Genomic DNA, 21,582 nt, shown 5'->3' on the forward strand with positions numbered 1-21,582 from the left:
TCTGAGGAACGGACCTAATCCCTTCTTCATGATTTTTCCTTTAAGCCCTCCTGGGGAGGGATGTGAAACCATCAGAACAAAGCATGAAGAGACCAGTGTGAAGGAACTAAGATTCTGGCTGAGGTCACCAGAACTGTGAAGAACTTCAGAAGGGGAGAGAACGCATCAGTTTCTCAGTGGCAGTACTCTGAGTGTGCAGATGGAGGTGTGTGGTTGGTGACAAACAAGCTGATATCCCGCCTATGTGAATGGGAATCTCTGATTCTCAGAATGCGGGGTGATGTACGTTGTGAAGTTTTGACACCCTCGTGCCTTCTGCATGCTCAGCTTGGAGCAGGTACACTTGGAAAATAGGTGCAATGAGTGGGACAGTGTTTCAGCAGTAACAGGGCAGCATCTGGCTCTGTGTGTCCTTGTGAGGTCCTGGGGGCAGCCTGTTGCATAATATAAGCTGCCATCCTCTTATCTGTTAGAACAAGATTTGCTTGCTGCAGCACTTCTGTGGATCTGTAGAATTTTAAGAGCTTAATTCTCTGTGTTAATGCTGGGAAGTAGATTTCAAGATCCTTAAGAACAATGAAAATACTGGCCCTGCAATTGTTTCCTGGCTTATAGCTTACCTGAATGCACCTGTAGCCAAAACCGCTGACTAAAGATTCCATTTAGCTTAGTGGTAAGTGTGAATGAAGGAGAAGCAGGCTGTGACTAGTGCAGGGCTGTGACTCATCTCTGCTAGTTGCACACGTTGTGTTTCTGGCATGAAAGGAGTTGGGCACTTGATCTCTGTCTCATTTAATTTGCTCCTGGTTGGAAGCAGCCTGAGAGTGGATGGAGGTGGAAACGTGTGATGGAATGGGCTTTGTAGAGTGAAGAACCACTCTTCCTGTGTTTTCTACCATCGATACCCCCCCCCAGTGGCCCTACTTTGACACATCTGTGACAAGGAGAGCAGCTTTTCTGCCTGAAGTATTTCCTCTAGACCAGTATGGGGCACGTGAGCACAGTAACTGGACAGCGTAGTGCTCCTTCACCTAGGCACATGCAAAATGGGCATCCAAAACTATGCGTGCAGTTGGTTGGTTGTGCTCTGCTCGCGTTCATCCCCTGCTTAGACAGCTGCCTTGGCAAAATGCTATGCAGGGCTCCTCTCTCCAGCCTGCCCTGCACAGCCACCCTGCAGCTGTGTGTGGAATGGCTGTGTTTGTCTGGGAGGTATGTGGGTGGGCAGTGTCTCCCTCCACCTCTCCTCCAAGTGGCTCACAGTTTATTTTGGGACTGTCTTGAGTGTAAAGTGTCAGCTTAAGAGCAGAACACTCGATGTTGAGGGGTAGGAGACTGCTTGCCGTCCCTAACACTGAAGTAGCTTTGGGAGCAGTGAAGGTGCCTAATGCCCAGATTCCTTGCTTGCATCTCTCAGCTGATTGATTGATGTTTACAGAACCCAGAGGAAAGTGCTCCTGGAATGAAACGTTGCCTCTAGGAACGTTATCTTACAGATTTCAGCCTGCACAAGGACATCTGCTTTGTGAGCTGAAGCCTTCCTGCTCCTGTCTTGCACTTGGATGCTTCTGTTATTATTCTTGACTTCCATCGGGCTTAATTAAAATACAAGTCTTTAATTTTTAATTTTTCCTTCCTGTTGATTTGGCTGTCTCTGTGTGAACACGGTCTCAGTGCAATTATTGTGCTCCCTGTGGAGGGACAGGCGTTTAATTCAGCGAGTCTTTCTTGGAGGGGATTTATTTTCCTGATCTTTCTACTCCAAGGGATGCAAAAGCAAAGCATGCAATGAGTAAGGAGTTCAGCACCTCGTGTGGCTGCTCTGAGCCTGTTTGGGCTAGGATTGTTGGTAGTGTTCTGTGCCCACAGCTGCTGCCTGGATGAGGAGCACATGGTGGAGCCATGCAGCACAGCTGGCATTAGCTGGGCACATTGGAGCCCTTGGGTCCAGTCCAGGTTTCCTCTTTAAAATCAGGTTTTATTCTTATAGGATGCATTTAATTGGCTTGTCGTGTGTTACCTTGGGGAATGGGATCAGGAGAGAGCAGTCTGTGCCTCCCTGCCGCGTGTGACCAAGGGAACTCGAGTCTCTCTGCACCCCAGTTTGTGCTGAGCAGGGAGGTCTGCTACAGACTTCCACAGGGCTGGAAATCTCAGATTTCCTTTGCTCTTTCTGCAGTTAGGTTCAGCTGGCTTTGGTGCTTGTGCTGAGCTCCCCGTGTGCGACCATAGATCAGTGCTGAAATAAACACACAACAAAAGTGTTTGCCTACCCTCGCTGTCATGCGGTTCCAGACTTTTTATAGAGCACTTAAAATACTTCAGGCTCTTTCAGCTTCAGATCTGAGACTTCCTCAATTCCCATTGCATGTCTGTGTGATGTTTTGTTGTCCCCCTACATTCACTGAGATCACATATGTAGGTGAAACATCCAAGTGTAACCTCATCCTGTCTTATAACACTGATTCAGGTCCCCCTGCATCGATCCCAGCCACAGAGGCAAAGAGAGGGCACATAGGGCAGGCATGGCTGCACTGCTGCTGTGGGCACACTGCCGTGCATGGAAGATGCTGTTTGTGGCCTCTTTCTGCCATGTATTAATATTGCTTTGATTTGTATTTAGACCTGAAACTCTAAGCATGTTAAGGATGAGAGTATTTCAGTCAGATTTAAACTCTGCTCATTTCATTTCTTTCCCTCCTAACGGAGAGTATAAACGTCTCATTGTTATGTGTGTGAAGTGCCTTTTAGTACCAGCAGTCCAGCAATGGGATAAAGAAAGCAGATGTGCCCCGTGTCTTTTCCAACAGCTTTTGTTTTTTCTGATGGCTGTAAAGAAGGCTTATGATTTCCTCCCCCCCCTTTTTTTTTGATCCATGGGGCTGGATCAAAGCTCATCAATGATGAATTGAAGGAACAGCAGAACGCCCTCCTTGTGCTCCTCTGGGTGTGCTGAGAACACCATTGTTCCCTCGTGTACCTTTTCCATCCTCCAGCCCTGCCACACAGAGAGGGCCTTTGTTCCCTTCCTGCCAGGCGGACAATGCCAGCTCCTTGTGCTACCTCTTCTCACACCACCTGACTGCCCGCAGCTCTGTGGCTTTTGGCAAGCCTGGGGCAATTGTCCTCCAGCTACGGCCTCACAATGAAAACAAATGGCATCACAGCCTTCTTCCTTCGGATCCTGGACGTGAAGCAGAACCTGCTCCTGGCCAACATCTGCATCATGGGTGATGTCTGTCCCCAGAGCCTCCCTTGCAGCTTTCTCTGGCTGCAGCTTTCCTCAGGTTTATCCCTCCCCCAAGTTTGTTTTCTAGGCACGCCCTTGTATTTAAACCAGCTGTTGGTAACTCCTGCAAAACTGTGACAGTGCCAGTATCGTGGCCCCATTACCTCAGAGCTTGAGCTCGGGCTGCACCTAGTCCAAATTCTCTCCCCTCCCAAGTGCTCTGCTGGAAGGCAGAAATACAAACAGTGTTAACCAGAACAATGCAGCATTGCCAGGGCAAAGAATGCGAGTTAGCTGCGTATGTTTGGCATGTGCATGCCAGGGCTGCGGGGCACTGCAAGTCCTCTCCTTTTTCTTTTGTTTCTTTTCCTTTCCCATTAGAGAGGTCTGAGCCTCTTGCTAGCGCTTTTGTTGGGGGATGAGTAGGATGGACAAGAGGAGGTGGGAGTTGTGAGATCTTTGGGAACCCAGAACCTGAAACTGAAAGAGCCAACAGACTAATAAAGCTTTGCAGAGAAGTTTAAAATTAGCCTGACCCACTGCCTTCACATTGCTGGGATTTAATTCCTCTGACCCTGCAGCTCTTGCTCTGACTCAGAAGAAGCGTTCCCAGGCTGTGGTCTGTGAGGTCAGTGCTGGGAGGCTATCCCATGTGGCCTTGGGTTTGCAGCAGGCCGTGAGATGGACTTGCAGACTGCCTCCTTCTGTTTGGGGGGGCATGGAGAAATCCAGCCTGAAGAGCTGGGGAAGCCTCAAATATTCCTGCTGTCTTTATGTCTGTATCTGTGTGGCTCCTGACTGGAGTCTGTTCTCCCTCAAACCCAGATGCTTCTGAATGGAAGCTGCTCAGAGCTTTTCCTTTTCCAGACATGATTATAACTGTTTCTCTTCTGTTCCTGTTTGCAGGTTGTGCAGCTTGACACTAAAGAAACTGGTAGTCTTAAAGGAATTGGATAAGGAGCTTATTTCTGTGGTCATTGCTGTCAAAATGCAGGTAATTGCTGTCAGCTCTAAGAATCAAATGTGGTACTCGAGTTAAAAATACTGGCAGGTGCCTCCATGTGAGGTCTGTCGTGGCTGTGGGCCACTTCCCACACTTATATCGTGATGTTCTGTGAGTGTGGACAGTCTCTTGTCATCCTTCTCCTATGTTCCTACCAAATTTCATTGTAGTAAGTGAAGAATATTGTTCACTAAGGACTCAACATGAGCCTTATATGTTGGTAAAGATGCTCATTTCATATCACATGCTGTCACCTAATCTTCCTGAGCAGTCACCAAATCTAAGCTTGTGTTTAGTATGCTGCAGCTCTTGCTGGGACAGAACATCTTGGTCATTTAGACTTGGACTGGGGAGGCTCTCAAAGCTGGGCCTTTTTCTGATGGACAGCTTCGCTGTCAGAAGTCCAAGCTATGTTTGTGGCCAGGTACTTGTCAGTTGACTTATGGGGTGCCTGTACATTTCAATTTGTTTCCATAATATACAGCTCTCATCCTAGGTAAATAACCTACTTTGCAGCATGGGTTTGTGCTGCTTAATTAGGTTTCTACATATAGGTCATGCTGCCTGGAGGTAGGTGTTCAGCAGGAACTAAGTTCCACAGCGTGTCACAGCATCAGCTTAGCTCAAGTGCTCCCACCACTGTAAATGTTGAAGTGCCTACTGATTCAAAGCCTAGCAGACCTGTAAGTAGACAAGTACCATTAACCATGCTGAAAAGCAGCTGCTTTTCAAAAGAGGGGCAAGCAAACTCCTGCAGGGATCTGTTTGTGTCAAAATCTAACTTGGAAGGTGAAATCATGAATGCTTTGTGGACCGAGGACATGCAGCTGAGCATTTAGCCAACATCTCTTATCTCTGTGAGCAGTTTAGTTACAGCAAAATTGTGTCCCACTGTGTTGGAGGGGTTCACACACCCACAGCAGGGAGCAGAAAGGTAGGGAATAGTTTCGCACAGCTGAATTCCAAAGATGCACAGCTGTGGATTCCCGGGCTGTCAGATATTGCTGATCAGGGCTGAAAGCTCTCCATATGTTTGTACTCCAAGTCAGTGCATGCATCAGTGTAAGGGCCTGAGGCTTCTCAGTGAATGATCTACAGGTAGGGTGTGCCAGGCTTGGGCTGGGAAATCCAGTAGCTCTTACTAGAACAAAGCTTTTTCCCATCCAGGTTACTGCTAAGAGTTTATGCATTCTCTGGGTGAAAAGGTTGAATGTGCTGCTCCAGACATGCAAGCCCAAAAAGCCCAAGGGGAGTTTTAACAGTGGGACTTTCTTGTCTGTTCTGACTACATGTTGTGATCTGTCCTGCTACAGTAAGTCACACACTGAAACCTGAGCAATTATTCTGCAGTCCCTTCTATAGCAGGGCAGATCTCTGAAGTACTGGAAAGATGAAGGACTTGCACTCTACAACTGCAAAAGTTTGGGATGCTTATCTGCCAAGTCCCAGGCTGCAGCTTGCATCCCTGACCATCGTTTTTGCTTTGATCTGTCCTTCCAGTTGGCCTTGAGGTCACAGTGGCTGAAATAAGTGCTGATGTCCCAGAGGGTGCCCATAGCTTCACCTTGGGTGTCCCTAGCACTGCAGTTCGATCATTGCTCATATCTTGTGATGTGCTATTTAATGGTAGGGCAGTAGCACTGCAGTTGTCTCAGATGCAGGCAGATTTGAAGCCCTCCTTCATGGCTTGCAGGTAATTATGATGCTGACAAGCTCTTTTAAGGCTATTTAATTTGCCAGCACTCAGGTTTCTGACACAGCTATTGTTTGCAGCTGGTGATATTGGATCTTCAAGTATATGGTCTCTGTCAAATGACTCGCTGGCTGTGTATGAGGAATCACAAGAGAGGTGTCAGGCGCCGCAGCCCTTCCAGAAGGAACGACTGAATTTAGACCTAATGAGAGCATCCTACCTGCATTTCCCATGTCTCCCTGCAACCCTCCTGATGTTCAAAGACTTGTCAACCGTATTTCCCAGGCTGTTGCTCTATTTATCTGCTGCAGTCTTTTTAAAGCTGCTATATTTGGGCTTTCATTAGATTTCGAGTTGCGTAACAAGTAAAGCAAGATTGCTACCGTTAAGAGATTTGCAGCATGGAACAAATGCTGCTGTTGCCAGTGGCAAGGCCAGACGTGCCACACTTGCGCACATGCTGCTTTTGCTGCGGGGGACCCTTCAGTTTTCAACCTGATCTGCTGTCTGATGTACTGGGGGCACCTCTGCAAGTCACAGCGTTCTGGCTTTGTGAGGAGGAAGGCATGTAAGCCAGTCTCAGCCTCTCCCCTTCCCCCACTGTCATTTTGGGGTGTTATTTGGGGCTGATGTAGCCATGCACACGTTTGGATGTAGCTGGGAGGTGTTTACTCCCTGTCTGTCTCTGGTTTCCCAGATGCTGTTTTTTTTGAGAGCTACAGTTTTGTGCCTCTGGGAGATCAGCCCATTTGGACAAAGCCAGAGCTGCAACCTCAGCAGAATATTGAGCCAGAGACCTGTGAAACTTAGTACTATCTGAACAATACGGAAGCGTTTGCTGGGCAGCAGTTTGTTGTGCTTCCCTGCTAGTTTTCTCTGAAACATTCTCTGAAATAGGCAAAAATCTCCTCTTTCCTCAGAGAGGGGTGTGTGTACAAAAAGGAAACGTTGGTCCACCAAGGCTAATGCCAGAGATGTGTGTGTGACACTGCAGCCCGCTACCTATTGGCTGCAGTCATGAAATCAGACTTCAGCTTGAGGGGTGGGGGCTGACTCACAGCTTTTGAATGCTAGGGTTTGGCAGAACAAAAGCTGCTTTGTTGCAGTTAGGGACAGTAAATATGCCCAAATCTTTATTAGTCAAATATCTCCCTTTTATCTCATTAATATGTCGCAGGAGTGCAAGGTCAGATCCATCCATTCACTTGCTCCGTGGTAGTCCCTGAAAGCACTTCTCAGTTTTGTTTAATTAGGGGTGGGATGTCAGTCCAGGGCTATTTCCATTTCAGTCCAGTCTTCCTTCCCATTGCCCCTTCCAAGGCCTGAGTCTTTCCAGCACTGTCTGCAGCCCAGCTCTCTGACAGCCCTCCCTGCAGAACCTGCTGCCTTTATCCTTTCTCTGAGGAGAGAAGCAGCACAGAAGCAGCTCTGGGTAATAATATCATGGAGAGTAAGGCCTGTAGTTGGAGCTCCCCAGTTCCATGATTGAGCCATTTTGGGCTGGATGGCAAAGAAGTGGCTGGCTGGGCAATTTACCACATGGTCTTTGCTTCTGTGCAGGGCTCCAAGCGCATCCTGCGGTCTCACGAGATCGTGTTGCCCCCGAGTGGACACGTGGAGACGGAGCTTGCGTTGACCTTCTCGCTGCAGGTAAGTGGGATGGGGGACCAGGGCACTTGTGTGTGAGCAGAGGTGCTCTGTGGGTCTGCCTTGAGGGTCCTTCTGTATTGTGTTGTTTGCTCTCCTCAGAGCGTCCTGCTTTAGTGCTACCACTTGAGCAGGGAAATAAAGGAAATAGAGGCTGGGTTGCTGTGAGCACAAGGGAGAGTCCTGCGTGCACAGAGCAGACACTCGGAAGCGCTGTTGTCTAGGCTATCTGTATTTTGGGACTGAGGGTTAGATTTTGCCATCTGGAGTTTCTTCTGATAAGAAGGGCTGTAGTGGTGATGCAGGACAGACATTGTTACTCTGAGACCTGGGTGGGCTCAAAGTAGGTGAGGTTTCGCTGCAGACAGGTGATAACCCTGGGACTGCACGGGAAGGTACACGGATGGCTGGTGTTTCTGGTTCTGTCCTGATGCAGCTTGCAAACTGGGTTAACTGCAGCACTGCATCCCCTCCTTTGTGAGAAGGAGTGAGAAATCCACGTGCCAGGAATGAGTATGTGTGATTCTTAAGACTGCAGCTTTCCAATGACTGGGAGCAGAGCCTTTGGATGAGCCAGATCTCCCTCTGCCCATCCTGTGTCAGCAAATGTTTCTGCAGATTTTATTTTGGAACGTGTTTTTGTGTTGTTGTTTTTTTTCCCCAGCAACTCAGAGCAATACTGCAGCAGGACACACAGCATTGTTTTTAAGCTGGTTTCCTCAGGAGGGGCAGGGAACTGAGCCAGGACAGGGGATAATGATATCCGTGATGCTGTAAGCTTTCAGAACAGTGTGTGAGATGAGCAAGCTTAGTGCAGAGATGTGCTGCTGATCTCTCTGCTGCAGGAAGGATTAGTGCTCTTGGATGCAGTGAGGTCTGGGAAGCCTTCCTGAAATGGCACAGCAGGATTTTTATGACAGCTTTTATTATTTCTTAATTGGACGATGGCTGGAAGCTACTCTTAGCTAAGTATAGTCTGAGCCAGGTACAGTCTGAATTTAGTGCCTGGGATATTTTAAGAGTGGTGATGGACTACAGAGTAAAAGCATGTGGATGTCTTAGCGTGAGAAAGCCTCAGTGTCTTGCAGCAGCAGCCAGTATCTCCATATTGTGCTGTCAGCTCTTTGCCCTGCATGCTTTGCTCTGCATGCATGCACACTGTGCAGGCTGTCCTGCAGTGCTCTGTTATGCAGGTGGGGTAAGACTAGAGCTGTGGTGTGTCTGAACCTGTTTTGCCTAGCTAGCTACTAGGCCGAGACCAGCAGTAGCCCTTCTGGCAGGTAAGCTCCCATCACCCTAACTGCTGGAATGGCTGCTCTTGCTGACCCTCTGCCAGTTTATGAGGTCAATTGAAGTTCCTTGGCATGTATGATGGTCCCCTCTTCTTGCCCTTGGATGTGCTTGTAGTACTTGGGGCTTCCTGTGTCTTGCTTTCAAATACTTTGTTATGGAGGGGCAGTTACTAAAAAGTTTTTGTTGAAACCATTCTGTAGGTTTGACAAGCGATGGCAGGACTTAAAAATAGCTGTCTGTGCAGTGAGAATGGCTTGGCTGTTCCAGAGGACCTTGCCTTTAACTGAGGAGCTGAGTGGCCTGAATGTCTCTGGATCTCTCTTCTTTTAGTCATTTCTGTGAATCTTCATCAGAGGTGGCCAGGAAACACACTTTTGAGAAACAGAAGTTTGTGCATGTATGGACTTGATCCATCCAGTTGAATCCCAGAAAACTGTAGACATGGAGATCAAACTGGTCTGGGACCCAGCACGACTTTAGAGCTCAGCTGCAGGCTCGTGCTTAAGCAGCCTCAGAGGACCCCAGAGCCTGAGCTGAAAGCAAGGAATCCCTCTCCCCTACTGCCTTCCCAACAGTTGGAAGGGTCTCAGCTGCAGGAGGATGGGAGGTTTGAATGCAAAAGGTGCCTCTTGTCTTCCGAGCCCCCACTGCCTGCCCCACTCCTCAATAACTTCCTTCAGTGTTGCGGATCTTTGAAGTCACGCACTCAGTTTGTGGCTGGATGCAAATCCGTTTTAAGGTGATCTTTTAATTACGTGGACTGCTGTTCCTCCCTTCTGCAGAGCTGCTGCCTTGTGCGAGGCAGTTGATCCCATCCTTGCAGAGCAGTCAGTTAATTAGTATTCTGCTTGTTTGCATGGCCACTGCTCCCAGCTCTCTGCGCAGCAGTCAGGCCTGCTCTGGACTGCAAATTAACATCTCAAGGTTTCTGGTGGCCCTCAGCAGTTGTCTTTATTGAGCTTTTTAAGAGGCAGGAAGTTACTCTCACAATATCCCAAAGTGGGGAGAGGAGGAAAAAAGGTAGTGAAACAACATATCCTTCATTTAAAAATATCCAATGTGCAATTAGGAACTCTGCAATGAGGTTCTCCTTTCTGCACCCCATCTCTTTTTGTCAATGTCTGGTGGGTATCACAGTGCCTCACCCTCTGTGTAAGGCAGGCATATGAGGCCTGAGGTACCTCCTATCCTGCAGCTACAAAAGCAAGGTTATGGGATTACCTGAGCTCTCCCTGTGCCCGCTGATCCCTTGTGTGGCATTTGGGTTCTGTGGCAGAGCTTTACAAAGGCCGTGTTTTGAAGGTGAGAGTCAGAAATGATTGCTTCCTTGGGGTATAACGTAGGATTGTATGTTCAGTGTAGGAATGGAGTTCACTTGTGAACCTGACAGCCTGGGAGATAACATCAAGGCACATAATAAACTATTGCTTTCTATTTTGAACCCCAGTACCCCCACTTCTTGAAGAGAGAAGGCAACAAGCTTCAGATCATGCTGCAGCGGAGGAAGCGGTACAAGAACCGAACCATTCTAGGCTACAAGACTCTGGCCGTGGGGTCTATCAACATGGCTGAGGTGAGCACTGTTTGGCATGGTCCATACTTAGAAGCAAGGGATTCTCCCATCACTTTAAATCCAATGTTATTACTTTCCATATTGAGAAGTACCTGGATGGATTTCATGCAACTACTTTAATGCTAATCAGTATTCACAGAACAACATTTTAAACAGATCTTAGTACTGAGTTGTACTATATTGTACATTTTCTGGATAGCATCTTGACAGCTAAAGGATTCTTGAGGCTTATAAGCTTACAAGGTTTGTGGAGTCTCTTGTTTGTTTTTCTTTTGGGTTATGAGGTCCAAATTGACTCTCTCAAATCCCCTTTGCATTCAGAACACTTTTGCATGTATTTCAATACTTAATGCATTCTCTTTTTTGTTAGTACATCTGGTTGAGCTGAACTAACACAATTGTCTCGTGTTCTTAAATGTAAAATGTTTTGTTTCATGTTTGTGGAAACAAGGCTGTTAAGGTCACTTGGACAAGCCTTCCAGGTTCAGTGTAGCACCAACACGTGTCATCAGTCTGCATTCTGCCAATAAATACTTTCATTGTTTCCACCTGTAACTTAATGTTACGCTGCAGTGAGTTATTGCAGTGTTCAATAATTTATTACAAAGAATGCTTCTGTTGTGTGAGTTAAGCTTCACTTAGGCTTGCATTAAATGTAGATCTCCCGATCTGGACTGTCCATATTCTGATTTATAGGCCTACAGGCAACATTTTTCTGTACTACGCTTAGTTTAAGGACTGGAAATCGACTGTTGCTGTAAGGCAGAAAATGTGTGGGCCTGTTAATTAGGTCCATCAGTGAGCTTCTGAGCGCTGGGCATTTGCTGCTGTGTGTGGTTTTTCGTGTGTCTTTTTTGTAATGTCAGCTGACTGGGGTTAGAAGGTCGTGCATTTCCAAAGGTTCACTTTGTTGGGGAACAGTTACTTTCCAGCTCATCTGGAATCTTTCTGAAATGGAAGACTTTGGGTAAACAAGTGCTGTAGCCTTTTACAAGCCTCTCTCTCTTTGCAGTTTATAGTTTCATGACCCCTGCACAGCACTGACACGCACACAAAGTTATTATAGGAGTTGAAAGAAAACAAAGCGATGAAAAGTTAGTGAGAGCATGAGCTTGAGAGGGCATATGTTCCTCATCAGCTCAGGTCATTTTAAAGCCACGTGAGGAGCCAACAGAGCAGCCTGGTGTGTGGTAGGAAGCTGAAGTGCAGACGAGTGGGGATAGGGAAGCAATTGCTGAGTCTGGTGAGACAAGAGAAGAACCTGAGTCTTGGGTTCTAAAGAGAGCTCTGAGAGCTGTGGGCGTCAAAGGGGAGATGGCTGCAGTGAGAAACCAACGCTGAGATGTGTCTGTCTCCATCACATCTTGCTTTTTGTGACTCATTGCTTAATTAGCCCAGCATGGCCATCTCCTCCAAGGTTGTGGAGCAGGAATTTTTTGCTTTAGGAAGCACTTTACTGTGTATCCCACTGATAATTTTGGGTGGGCTTTTTTTGGCTCTAAAGTTCCTCAACTGTGGAGGTTCCAAAGGTTGGTACCTTGATGATTCAAATCAGTACTATCCTGTGGAAGCAAGTACATAGCAGTGAGGTATTCAGGTGTTGTGTTTCATGGGTAAGCTAATCAACTGTCAAGCTCAGAAAGTTTTTCCTTTCCTTCCATCACTTGCATTAGCAGTAGACTAAAATCTCAGCTAGCATTGTGCATTGCCTGCATGCGACTCTTGCAGTTGCAGGGTGTTGCCTGCCTTCTCTATTTGGAAATGTGGAGTAACTCTATTAACATAAGTAACTCTTGTAGTATACAAATGGTGCAAGTTTAAATACATTTAAATGCAGATTTGTTCTGCTTGATTTCTGTCCCAGGTCATGCAGCACCCCACAGAAGGTGGCCAGGTACTGAGCCTTTTCAGCAACATCAAAGAAGCTGCAGTGAAGGTAGCAGAAATCTGGATCTTTTCCTTGTCAAGTCAACCAATTGACCATGAAGACAGTACTATGCAGGCCAGCCAGAAAATCAAGTCTACAGGTGAAGTACAACTGCACACTCTGGGGACTAGTGCCATCCTGAACTAGCTGGAGTTAAGCCCCACCTGAGCTTAGATGCTTCCTGGGAAGAATGAGGCTTGTACCTGTGCCCGTATCTTTAACTGGCTGCTGCAAAGAAAACCTACTTTGCAAACCTGTTGCTGTGTAAGCAAGGAGCATGGCTGCCAGAGTTAGGGGTTGTCAGAGGCTTAAGCCATCCAGCAAGTTAGGTCTGTGCTCTTCCAGCGTTACTGCTGGGTGTGCTGAGAGCCTGTAGCCCCTCATATGGCTAACAGTGTCACATTCGGGAGTTGCGCATTTAAGCTGCTCTTCTAACTTTTGTTCCTTCCTTTTTCTACTATATATATTAACTTACATAATACCTACAAAGCTGCCATGTTTTTAAATGGAATATGATCTGGTTTAATGAGAGTAAATCCCCAGTTGCTCACTATATAGGAAGGTACTTGGGTTTCTATTTGTGACAGTCTTCCACCTTCTTTGTAGTAACAGCCTTCTGCTCACCGCCAGCAGAGTGACCTGTTGAGGGCAATGCATTCAGGTGCATTGCTGCCTGAGGCCTGGCAGGTCACCTCAAGTGTCATGTCAGTAGAATTTAGACTCTTGTAGCATGCCTTCTGAAGACACTTAGGCTCACTGAGGGGAAAAATTTCTTTCTCTCGTGGGGAAATCTCCTTGCTTGCTGTTGTTTGCCAGGTGATTCTTTCCAGAGAAAAAGGAATGGTATTCTAAGGAGTCTTACCTGTATGCTGGTCTACCCTTCTTACTAGATATGTATCTCCTTGTTCCTCATCTCCTGAATGTTGCCATCTCACTGGTTCTAACACAGATAAAAGAAGCAAGCATTTCCTTTTGTGCCTCCTTTCTTGGTTTGTGACTGTTAGTTGGTTTTCTCTGCTCTGCTGGTGAGATTTTCTCCTCACATTAAAGGAGTTTCATGGGATCTTTCCCCTCTTTCCTTCCCTTTCAGACAACTATTCCGAGGAGGAGTACGAGAGCTTCTCTTCTGAGCAGGAGGCCAGTGATGATGCCGTGCAGGGCCAGGTACTGTTTAGGGCATGGCTTCTTCCTGTGAAAGCTTCTGTAGAGCATATACTTTCCTCAGCTTCTGCTTGAAATGATAAGTCTGTTTTCTTAGGTAAGCTGTGACAGTGTGAGACTGTCCACCATGTATTGAGCTGCAGTAGCAGAAGGAGACTAGAGATGCACAGCAACCCATTTCTTTCACCATGCTGTGATTTATCTCCTTATGTGCTGTCTTGAGCCCCCTTTAAACACAACAATATTGAGTTTATCTGCTCAACTGTCAAGGCAGCAGTTGATTGTTTCTGTAATGCTGATTAGGTTCAAAAAGCCCAACAAGGCCCCCAGCTGTAACTTAAGGGCTAGTGGGATCTGAGTCAGATTTTAGTCTTTAGTACCTCCTGCAGAAGGGTCCTGACAGAGAATTCCCTGTGCAGAAGTGAGTTGCTTTTGAGTTTGGCTCTTACCTGCCTTCAGATTCCAGCATCACTTGCCTTCTTTGTCTTGGAAGGTACTGAGAGGACCCCACTGAAATGTGGGACTGAGAGAATCCTTGTTTCTTTCTAGAACTTGGGCTGTTTTGCTTCTCTGAGCCGGCATTCCCAGCTCTCTGCTGACCTAATTCAGTTCCTTTTCCCTCTGCCATCACAACTGCAGAAAAATGAAGTAAATACTGAAGGTGTGCAAGACAGAGCAGCAGGTTAATAAAGGGAATGCTGTTAGGACTTAAATGATCGTGTGTCCCCAAACCACAAAGGTAACAAAGGAATCCTCTTTCTATTCAGGATTTGGATGATGATGAGTACGAGCTGGGGAAGCCCAAGAAGCAGCGGAGATCGATAGTAAGAACGACGTCCATAACCAGGGTCGGTGGAAATTAGTTTTACTAACACTGATGGGATTTGGCTAGGATGTGCAGTGCATGTGGCCTGTGGTTGCAGCAGTGCTAGACATGCTGGCAGGGAGCATGGGGGCATGGTTGCAGCATGTAAAGAGCCAGCAGAAGTTATCAGATCGGGGAGTGGAGCAGTCTGTGGTGCATGTGTCTCAAGTGTCCGTTAGCTGCAAGGTTAGGGTACTCCAAAAGTCATATAAGTATGTGAAAATCAGCCCCATAACAAAGCCGGGGTAAGATCTGTGCTCACGGAAAGATCTCCTGCTTGTGCTCTGCATGGGAGAGACCTGTGGGAAAGTTTCAGGATAAAGTTCAGTAGTTCAGTTAGGGGTTGGAGCCAGACAGGTGAACCTGAGGTGATGCATGTTGAAGCCAAAGAAGTAGCTGGATATTGAAGGCTTTGGTGAGTAGCATGCAGCCAGCCATCTGCCTTCTGACAGCAAGCATGTGTTTTGACTGCAAAACTGAACTTCCATGTGGAGCGTTGACCTGCGCTTGGCTGCACCGTAACACGCAATGTGGCCTTCTGCATACACAAGTGTTTGTGCATGTCTGTGATGGCAATAACTCAAAATCACAAAGATGGGCTAGATTTGTTGGTTGTGGGGTTTCCTTTTTGGACTCTGAAGCACGTTTGGAGATCATTTATACCTTCTGTGGGGCTATTTCTCAAATCCGTGTTTGAAAAGATCTTGAAAAGCACTGTTTTGATCTGAACGTGTGATTAAAAAGACTCTATATAAGACTAGGAGCATGCTACCTGATATCCTTGGTGTCTTTAATATTGTTTACAGCCATTACTGACAGCAGGTGACAAGCATACCCCATGGTTATTAACTATGGTGAGAATGGCTTTCTGTCCCTGACCACTGAACTGATACTGAATCTCCAGTGCATACGGCTGGTGCAAGTCTGGATTAGGTGCTGCCAGTAAATTTAACATTAGCCTCAGCAGGGCTCCTGTGTTCTGACTGTCAGACCATTCAGGCCAGAGAACAGCTCTTGCCATGTTGCCTTAGCTACTGTCTGTTGCGTGTGCTCCTTATGCAGACTGCCGTGCTGGTCCAAGCTGGTCTGCATGACGTTTTTCCTTCACATCCCAAGTCAAAGGACAACTCCAAAATGAGAGCATCTCATTCCTACCAGTGCAATGGGGACCATTCTTTGAATGGTCTTGTTTGAATGTGGTGATTTCATTTCACCTCAACTTCAGCTGTCTTAGAAGGTGGCAGCAGATACAGGATTTGAGTTCAGTGGTAAAGGGTGAATTTTGGAGACTTGGGCATTGTGAAGTGCCTGGGGCAGGAGCAGTGGGACCAGTAGGGTTTACTAGTAAAGATCCCATGAGATACTGGCAAGCCAGAAAACAGCTTTCTTCACCAAGGTGTGGCCTGGTGCCAGCCATTTCTCTTGCCTTTCCTCCTCAGACAGGGATGCCACTTCAAATGCCCTGTACCAGCTCTCTCACATGGGTCTCCTTTACCTTTTCTTAAGAACATGCCTATTAGTTTGGTCGGTGACTGAGAACAGCTTAGTAGCTCATAATAAATCTCAGCTGTTGGTTCTACCAGAGAGAAATAGCTCTGATGGGCAGATATACACAAAGGAAGTGCAACAGTTTGGCTTGTGTTCTTCTGGGCTAAGTGACGGCTTTGTCTGGGGATCTGGCATGGTCAGACTTGGAAAATACTTTTCAGATAGGCAGGTGGTAAGAACAAGCCTTACAACTTCTCTGCAGTGGTACTAGTCATATAAGCAAGCCTGTCAGGTTGAACTGCAACAAGGTAAAGCAGTGCTTTGTTGATAGAAAATGCATTTGTGCTTTGAGTTAGTGGACAGATGCCTATGTTGTCTCACTATGTTAAGACCAGGAGTGGTGTGCCAGGAGGTTTCTTAGGTTTAGCAGTATGGGACCTAGTTTGTTGTAAGGCAGTAGAGAAAGTGTCGTAGGTCTGGGAAAGCTGTTTTCAGTGTGTGAACAGCAGGGACTTGGTTCGTGGTGCCAGCAGTCTTTTTGACTTGAAGCAGCACCAGTGTCATGTGTCTGGGCATCTTATACACTGGGAGAAAGCAGTTCACTGATGCTTTACTCATGGAAAAATGCCTTTGACTTGCAGCAACAAAACTTCAAGCAGAAGGTTGTGGCATTGCTGAAGAGATTTAAAGTGTCAGATGAGGTGAGTAATGCATTCTAGAACCTTTCTGTCTGCTTAATGCTCTTTCACCTCTTTGGTGTGGTCTCTGCTGTCCCTGGGAACATTCTCCTGTTGATCCCTAGTTTCATTCATTCTGCAGTTGATACAACCCGTTGTGGCACCCTGGCCTTGCTTGGAGGCCAGGGTCTCACCCAGCTGAGCTGTTGTTTTTCTGGAGCTGCTGTTAGAAAAGCCAACTCAGAGCTGTGTTACACCTCTATGCTTACACTGTATGCACAGAGAAACCTAGGGGAGTTTTGACGTGAGATTTGTGTTCTCTCCAGATTCACAGTGTGGGTTGATCCTTGTCCAGGTTTCTGATGCCTCCTGTGGCTGTTGTTGTTACTGCTTTTCTGCCTGGTTGGGTACCGCATAAAAATCAGGAGGTGTAGTGATGAGATGTCAGGAATGCCCAAGATGCAATACAACATCTCTGTACTTCTAAGAAAACTGGGACTCTGTTGGGTGCCTTCTTAAGGCTTTGTTTATTGTGCATGATTGACTGATTGAAACAATCTGTGGTTAATAGCTTGTCCATGGATGCCTAATCTAGTAGGTAAGCGTTGCTTAACCAGACACTGACAGCTTCACCCTCAATAAGCACTCCTGGTATGCTTAATGTTTCTGCTAGATATAGTATCCTCGCACTAGAAACAGTATCTAAGCCTGGTGCCCTGCAGTCATCAAAGGATCTCCGGTGACATGGGATCTGTTTGACTCCTAGTGAACAATACCTGCTGTTCTCCTGCATGTAGGTTCTGGATTCAGAGCAGGACCCTGCGGAGCATGTTCCAGAGGTGGAGGAGGACCTGGACCTTCTGTACGACACACTGGATATAGAGAACCCCAGTGATAGTGGGCCAGAAATGGAAGATGATGACAGTGTTTTGAGCACTCCAAAGCCAAAGTTAAAGTAAGTATGGCATGGCTGATGCTGGGCAGTCCCTTGCAGAGTAGTCAGTTTGGGCAGCTGCTTGGGACTCAGTCTTCCAAGAACTGGAACTGAAAAGAAGCAGTGTGTGCAGTGTCAACACAGATTAGATGTTCTACTCACACCCCTTCACCTTATTACTACAACTCCCCAACCTGGTGTCAGAGCTCCAGTGTACATTATGATAATTTAATGACTGCTTGTGAGCTAATTTCCCTTCGTGTATTTTTTTTTCCCACTTGTTTCCTGCACAGTTATTCTGCTTTCCCTTCCACCTGGAGTGGACCACAGGAGTAGGAATTGCTGACAGGCAGACAGTGGAATTAAGTTGTATGCAAGTGTTTTGCAGAGGTGGTAGAAGCAGACAGGAAATCTGGTGCTGTATCTGAACAGTTAGAAGCTGCAGAGGCAGAAAGTTGTGATGGGCAGGACAGTCTTTCTGTGGAAAGAGCTTTTATAGGGACTGAGGATTCAGAACTGCGGGAAACAAAGGAGTTCTTTATAGCCCAAGGGGAACTGACTGTAGCACAGGTAGGGGCACCCAAGACTGTTCTGAGCTAGCTTTTGTAGGTGCTGATATATAGCAGCTCTGTGTAACTGAGCCAGGGATCACTTCTAGTTGATTCTGGGGAGACACTTTGTCTTACTCTGGCTGATTCTTATGTTTATGTTGTGAAAGGAATGTGATAAATGCTGATGGCTGTAGGCCATTTTTTTCAGGAAAAAAAAAACAAAAGATCAATTCCTTAAAGCATAATTGAGCCTTGAAGCCTTCTGTGATCATCTGCCTTTTGACATGGAAGCACAATCTGATTGTATGTGCTATCTTATCTTATTGAGCAAATGTGTAATTGGATCCTAAGGCTGGCAGCCAAATCCAGATGCAAGCTGGAAATAAAATGCATGTTAGCATCGAGAGTCACTTACCCACATGAGCAGAGTATGGGTGGGGGGGCAGTAATTCTCCTTCACTTGCTGTCTTTCCATCAAGTGCTAAACCTTGCCCAGAATGGCATGTTGTTCAGTCAGCATTTGTGGAGCTGAAACAAAATTCGCAGTGTGAAACTTTGCACCTGGTGCTTGGGGTAGGAAAGACTCAAATGCCTCTGTGGAGTTGATGTGCATTCTGTTCTGCAGTGTGAAAATGCTTGGACCCATGGGCCTGTCCTAGATTTTATGGAAATAAAACCTGTTTGGCCTGTCGTGTGAGAGCATGCGAGCATTCCTTGTGAGAGCTTTGTGAGTATGATTTAATGTGAGACAGCTGATGTGTTGGAACCGTTAAGTGGAGGTCAGTCAGTCAGTGTCAGGACTAGCCAGAGGGCCGTAGACTTTCTCATTTCCTTTGCTGTCCTGGAGGCCTTCTTTCCCCTTCCTTTCACTCAGAGCAACAAAAATGACTTCTAAATTTTACTGGAACCACTGAGGAGTGTTAAGACACCTTGGAACAATCACATTTCTTTTGCTGTGGACTTTCTCTGCTAATGTTTTTAATAGCAAGGAATTGTTTTTGCTTTCTTTCTTCAGACCTTATTTTGAAGGACTGTCACACTCCAGCTCCCAGACAGAAATCGGGAGCATCCACAGCATCAGGAGCCAGAGAGAGCCATCAAGTCCTGTAAGTCGTTTCAAGAAGGTTATCTGCCTGTAGTTAATATAGCAGCCTCAAGGTCTCCTCTATACACCTGTATTCCCTTTGAAATTGAAGTGCTCTGACTGCCTGGTATCATCCTGCCGTGTTCAGCCTTGTTACCTGCACCGTGTCTGTTTATACGTGTAAATAGTCGCCCTCTGTGACCTCCTCTGAAGGCTCGTTTGCAGAGACAAGAATATTCTGAAGAAAACGTGGTTTGGTTTATTTATTTTTAATACAAATAAAGTATTAACTCAAGTCAAGATCTTCAGTTTATGTATTGAATAATTGCCAATGGTATGAATATCTCCATGTTCCCATGTGTTTGTAATAGCCAGGGTGGGAGATGTTGTCTGAGAGCTTTAAGGACTCCCTGGCGCTGCTCAGGGAAGCCTTTACCACATTATGTTGTGTTCCTTTTCCTGGTGGCTGGGAGAGAATTCTGAAGGGGAGCTCACTCTTTTCCATCCCTACTTAGATGAGCATTCTAGGCATAGAGAATACCAGCCCAATTCTGGAGGGCTTCTCTTTATACTCTGTACAGTGTAGTACATCTCTCAGTGTAGAGTTATAGATCTGTTTGAGGGTTTTAGATGCTGAGTTTCTAAGACTGAATGAAGGGAAGGCGCTGAAGCACCTCACAGCACTAATCAGCAGCATCCCTCCCAAACGGAGAGTAGGAACACACTCAGGGACTGAGCATTACTTCTCTGTGATCAGAAGCACTGCAATAGAGGCTCCTTGTGCAGGCCTTTCCCTGAGCGCCCTCCCTTGGTCTGCCGAACACGTTTCTTATTTGTCACCATTACGCATTGCATCCCATATCTGGTCTGCCTCTGTGTTGTCACCAACAACATGCCAGGTCCTGGCAGCACTGGGAGGCTGTGGCAACACCAGGGTTGTTTCTGTGAAGCCAGTTGCAAGACAGTCTGTTCTGGGTGATGCCTAATTGTGTCTAGCACCACAGCTGTAGAACATGGGGGGAGATCTTGCCTGCATCGTTCTGATAGGTAACAGATCTTCCCATGGGCCTTCATTAACCAGTTTTTAAATGTGACTATTGTATTAAGCAGGTTTGCAGGGCTTTTCTGCTGCCTTGTTACATTCCATGCTAATGCATTCAGTTCTGGTAGGAGCCTGGGTGCTCCTGAAGAGATGTTGAGAGTTTAAACTGTGTCTTTCAAACAGTCTGATCCAGAGAGTGTGGCTGAAAAGTTGTGCTGCTGCTGTACCTGCTAACAGTTTTCTCCTCTCAAGCAGGTAGAAGTGCCTGAAAAGACAAAGAGTCTTGGAACCAAACACACAGACGACAGTATTTCTGACACTATCTCTTTTGTAAGTTGGAAACTGGCTTCTTAACTCTGTCTGACAGTTTGAGTGTCAACTGTGAACTGCATTTGGTAGCACACGTCTGTCTATTCTTATAGCTGCATATGCATCACAACCTGTGTAAATTACATTAGCTACAGTGATGGTAGTGCTGGGCTCTCCTCCTGACCTCAGTTGTTAGAGTTTCTCATCTTATCTTTCAACCTTCTGAAATTAAAATGCAATATGTGGCCTTCCATTTAAACAGTCTTTCTCTTGATTTGAGGAAAGCTGGCCTGAAGTTTGCTACTGAGCATGTGTCTTGTCCTGAAAAGTATCCTCAGAGCTGGTGCATTAGACCAAACAGGAGTACGCCTTCAGTTTGAATTGGCAGAAATCAACCATCTGGTCCTGGGGGAAAATCCCAAAGCTCGAGTTGCTCTTCTGAAGATACGCTATTTGTAACTTTCCTCTTACGTACTTCTCTCCCCACTGGTTCTTTTGGGTGAACTGTATTAATCAGCATTGCATAAGGAAGCTTGTCCTTGGTTTTGAGGTGAGAGAGTTCTTTCTCCAAAGTAGTATTTTCAGGTACCTTTTCAGCCTCCAGCACCCTTGTGAGGCCAAGCGAGGAACAGGGAGCCTAAGATAGCCAATGTTGGCTTGTCCCCTTGGCAGTGAGTAGTGTGTCTGCAAGGGAGAGACTGAACATGGCCCAGCCAGAGCCAAGCTGGCGTGTCTCCTGCAAGCCCTTGCAGCAGTGAGAGAGGGAAGTGTTTGTTCCTCACGTGGTTCTGTGTGTGTCTGCAGGAGTCTAACCAGCAGGCTGAGGTCCAGGAAGCAGAACTTCCCGCTCCAGATGTGTTTGTTGAGAAGCTCCCACCCAGCGGGAAGATTACGAAGACGGAGTCCCTCATCATCCCATCCACCAGGTAGAACAGTGACACAGCACTGCACCTGCTGCAAGGCTCCTTGGGAAGCCCATGGGCAGCTTGCTGTCATTTGTTCAGTATGGTCTTTAGCCATCAAACAAGGAGATTGCCTTGTGTTCAGGTGCTTGATAAATGCATTCTAAGAGCCACAAAGAGCAATCTTGCTCAGGGATCATAGGA

The 21,582-nt window shown here is 46.6% G+C and overlaps 1 protein-coding gene across 7 annotated transcripts in view; it reads left to right on the forward strand.

Annotated features, from left to right (window-relative positions):
- PACS2 (phosphofurin acidic cluster sorting protein 2) overlaps nucleotides 1-21,582 on the forward strand; it is a 64,493-nt gene that overhangs the window by 16,450 nt on the left and 26,461 nt on the right. For 2 of the 7 annotated variants that reach the window (XM_072342577.1, XM_072342581.1), the window contains exons 2-12: nucleotides 4,136-4,223; nucleotides 7,486-7,575; nucleotides 10,313-10,438; nucleotides 12,303-12,465; nucleotides 13,456-13,529; nucleotides 14,294-14,374; nucleotides 16,521-16,580; nucleotides 17,354-17,511; nucleotides 19,057-19,147; nucleotides 20,420-20,497; nucleotides 21,281-21,402. In XM_072342577.1, coding sequence (XP_072198678.1) covers nucleotides 4,136-4,223; nucleotides 7,486-7,575; nucleotides 10,313-10,438; nucleotides 12,303-12,465; nucleotides 13,456-13,529; nucleotides 14,294-14,374; nucleotides 16,521-16,580; nucleotides 17,354-17,511; nucleotides 19,057-19,147; nucleotides 20,420-20,497; nucleotides 21,281-21,402 — 1,131 coding nt within the window. The remainder of the gene's footprint in view (nucleotides 1-4,135; nucleotides 4,224-7,485; nucleotides 7,576-10,312; nucleotides 10,439-12,302; nucleotides 12,466-13,455; nucleotides 13,530-14,293; nucleotides 14,375-16,520; nucleotides 16,581-17,353; nucleotides 17,512-19,056; nucleotides 19,148-20,419; nucleotides 20,498-21,280; nucleotides 21,403-21,582) is intronic. The other 5 variants (XM_072342578.1, XM_072342583.1, XM_072342580.1 and 2 more) reach the window with 3 other exon arrangements.

This window comes from Excalfactoria chinensis, chromosome 8 (assembly GCF_039878825.1).
Source record: "Excalfactoria chinensis isolate bCotChi1 chromosome 8, bCotChi1.hap2, whole genome shotgun sequence".
In the NCBI taxonomy this organism is placed as follows: Eukaryota; Metazoa; Chordata; class Aves; order Galliformes; family Phasianidae; genus Excalfactoria; species Excalfactoria chinensis.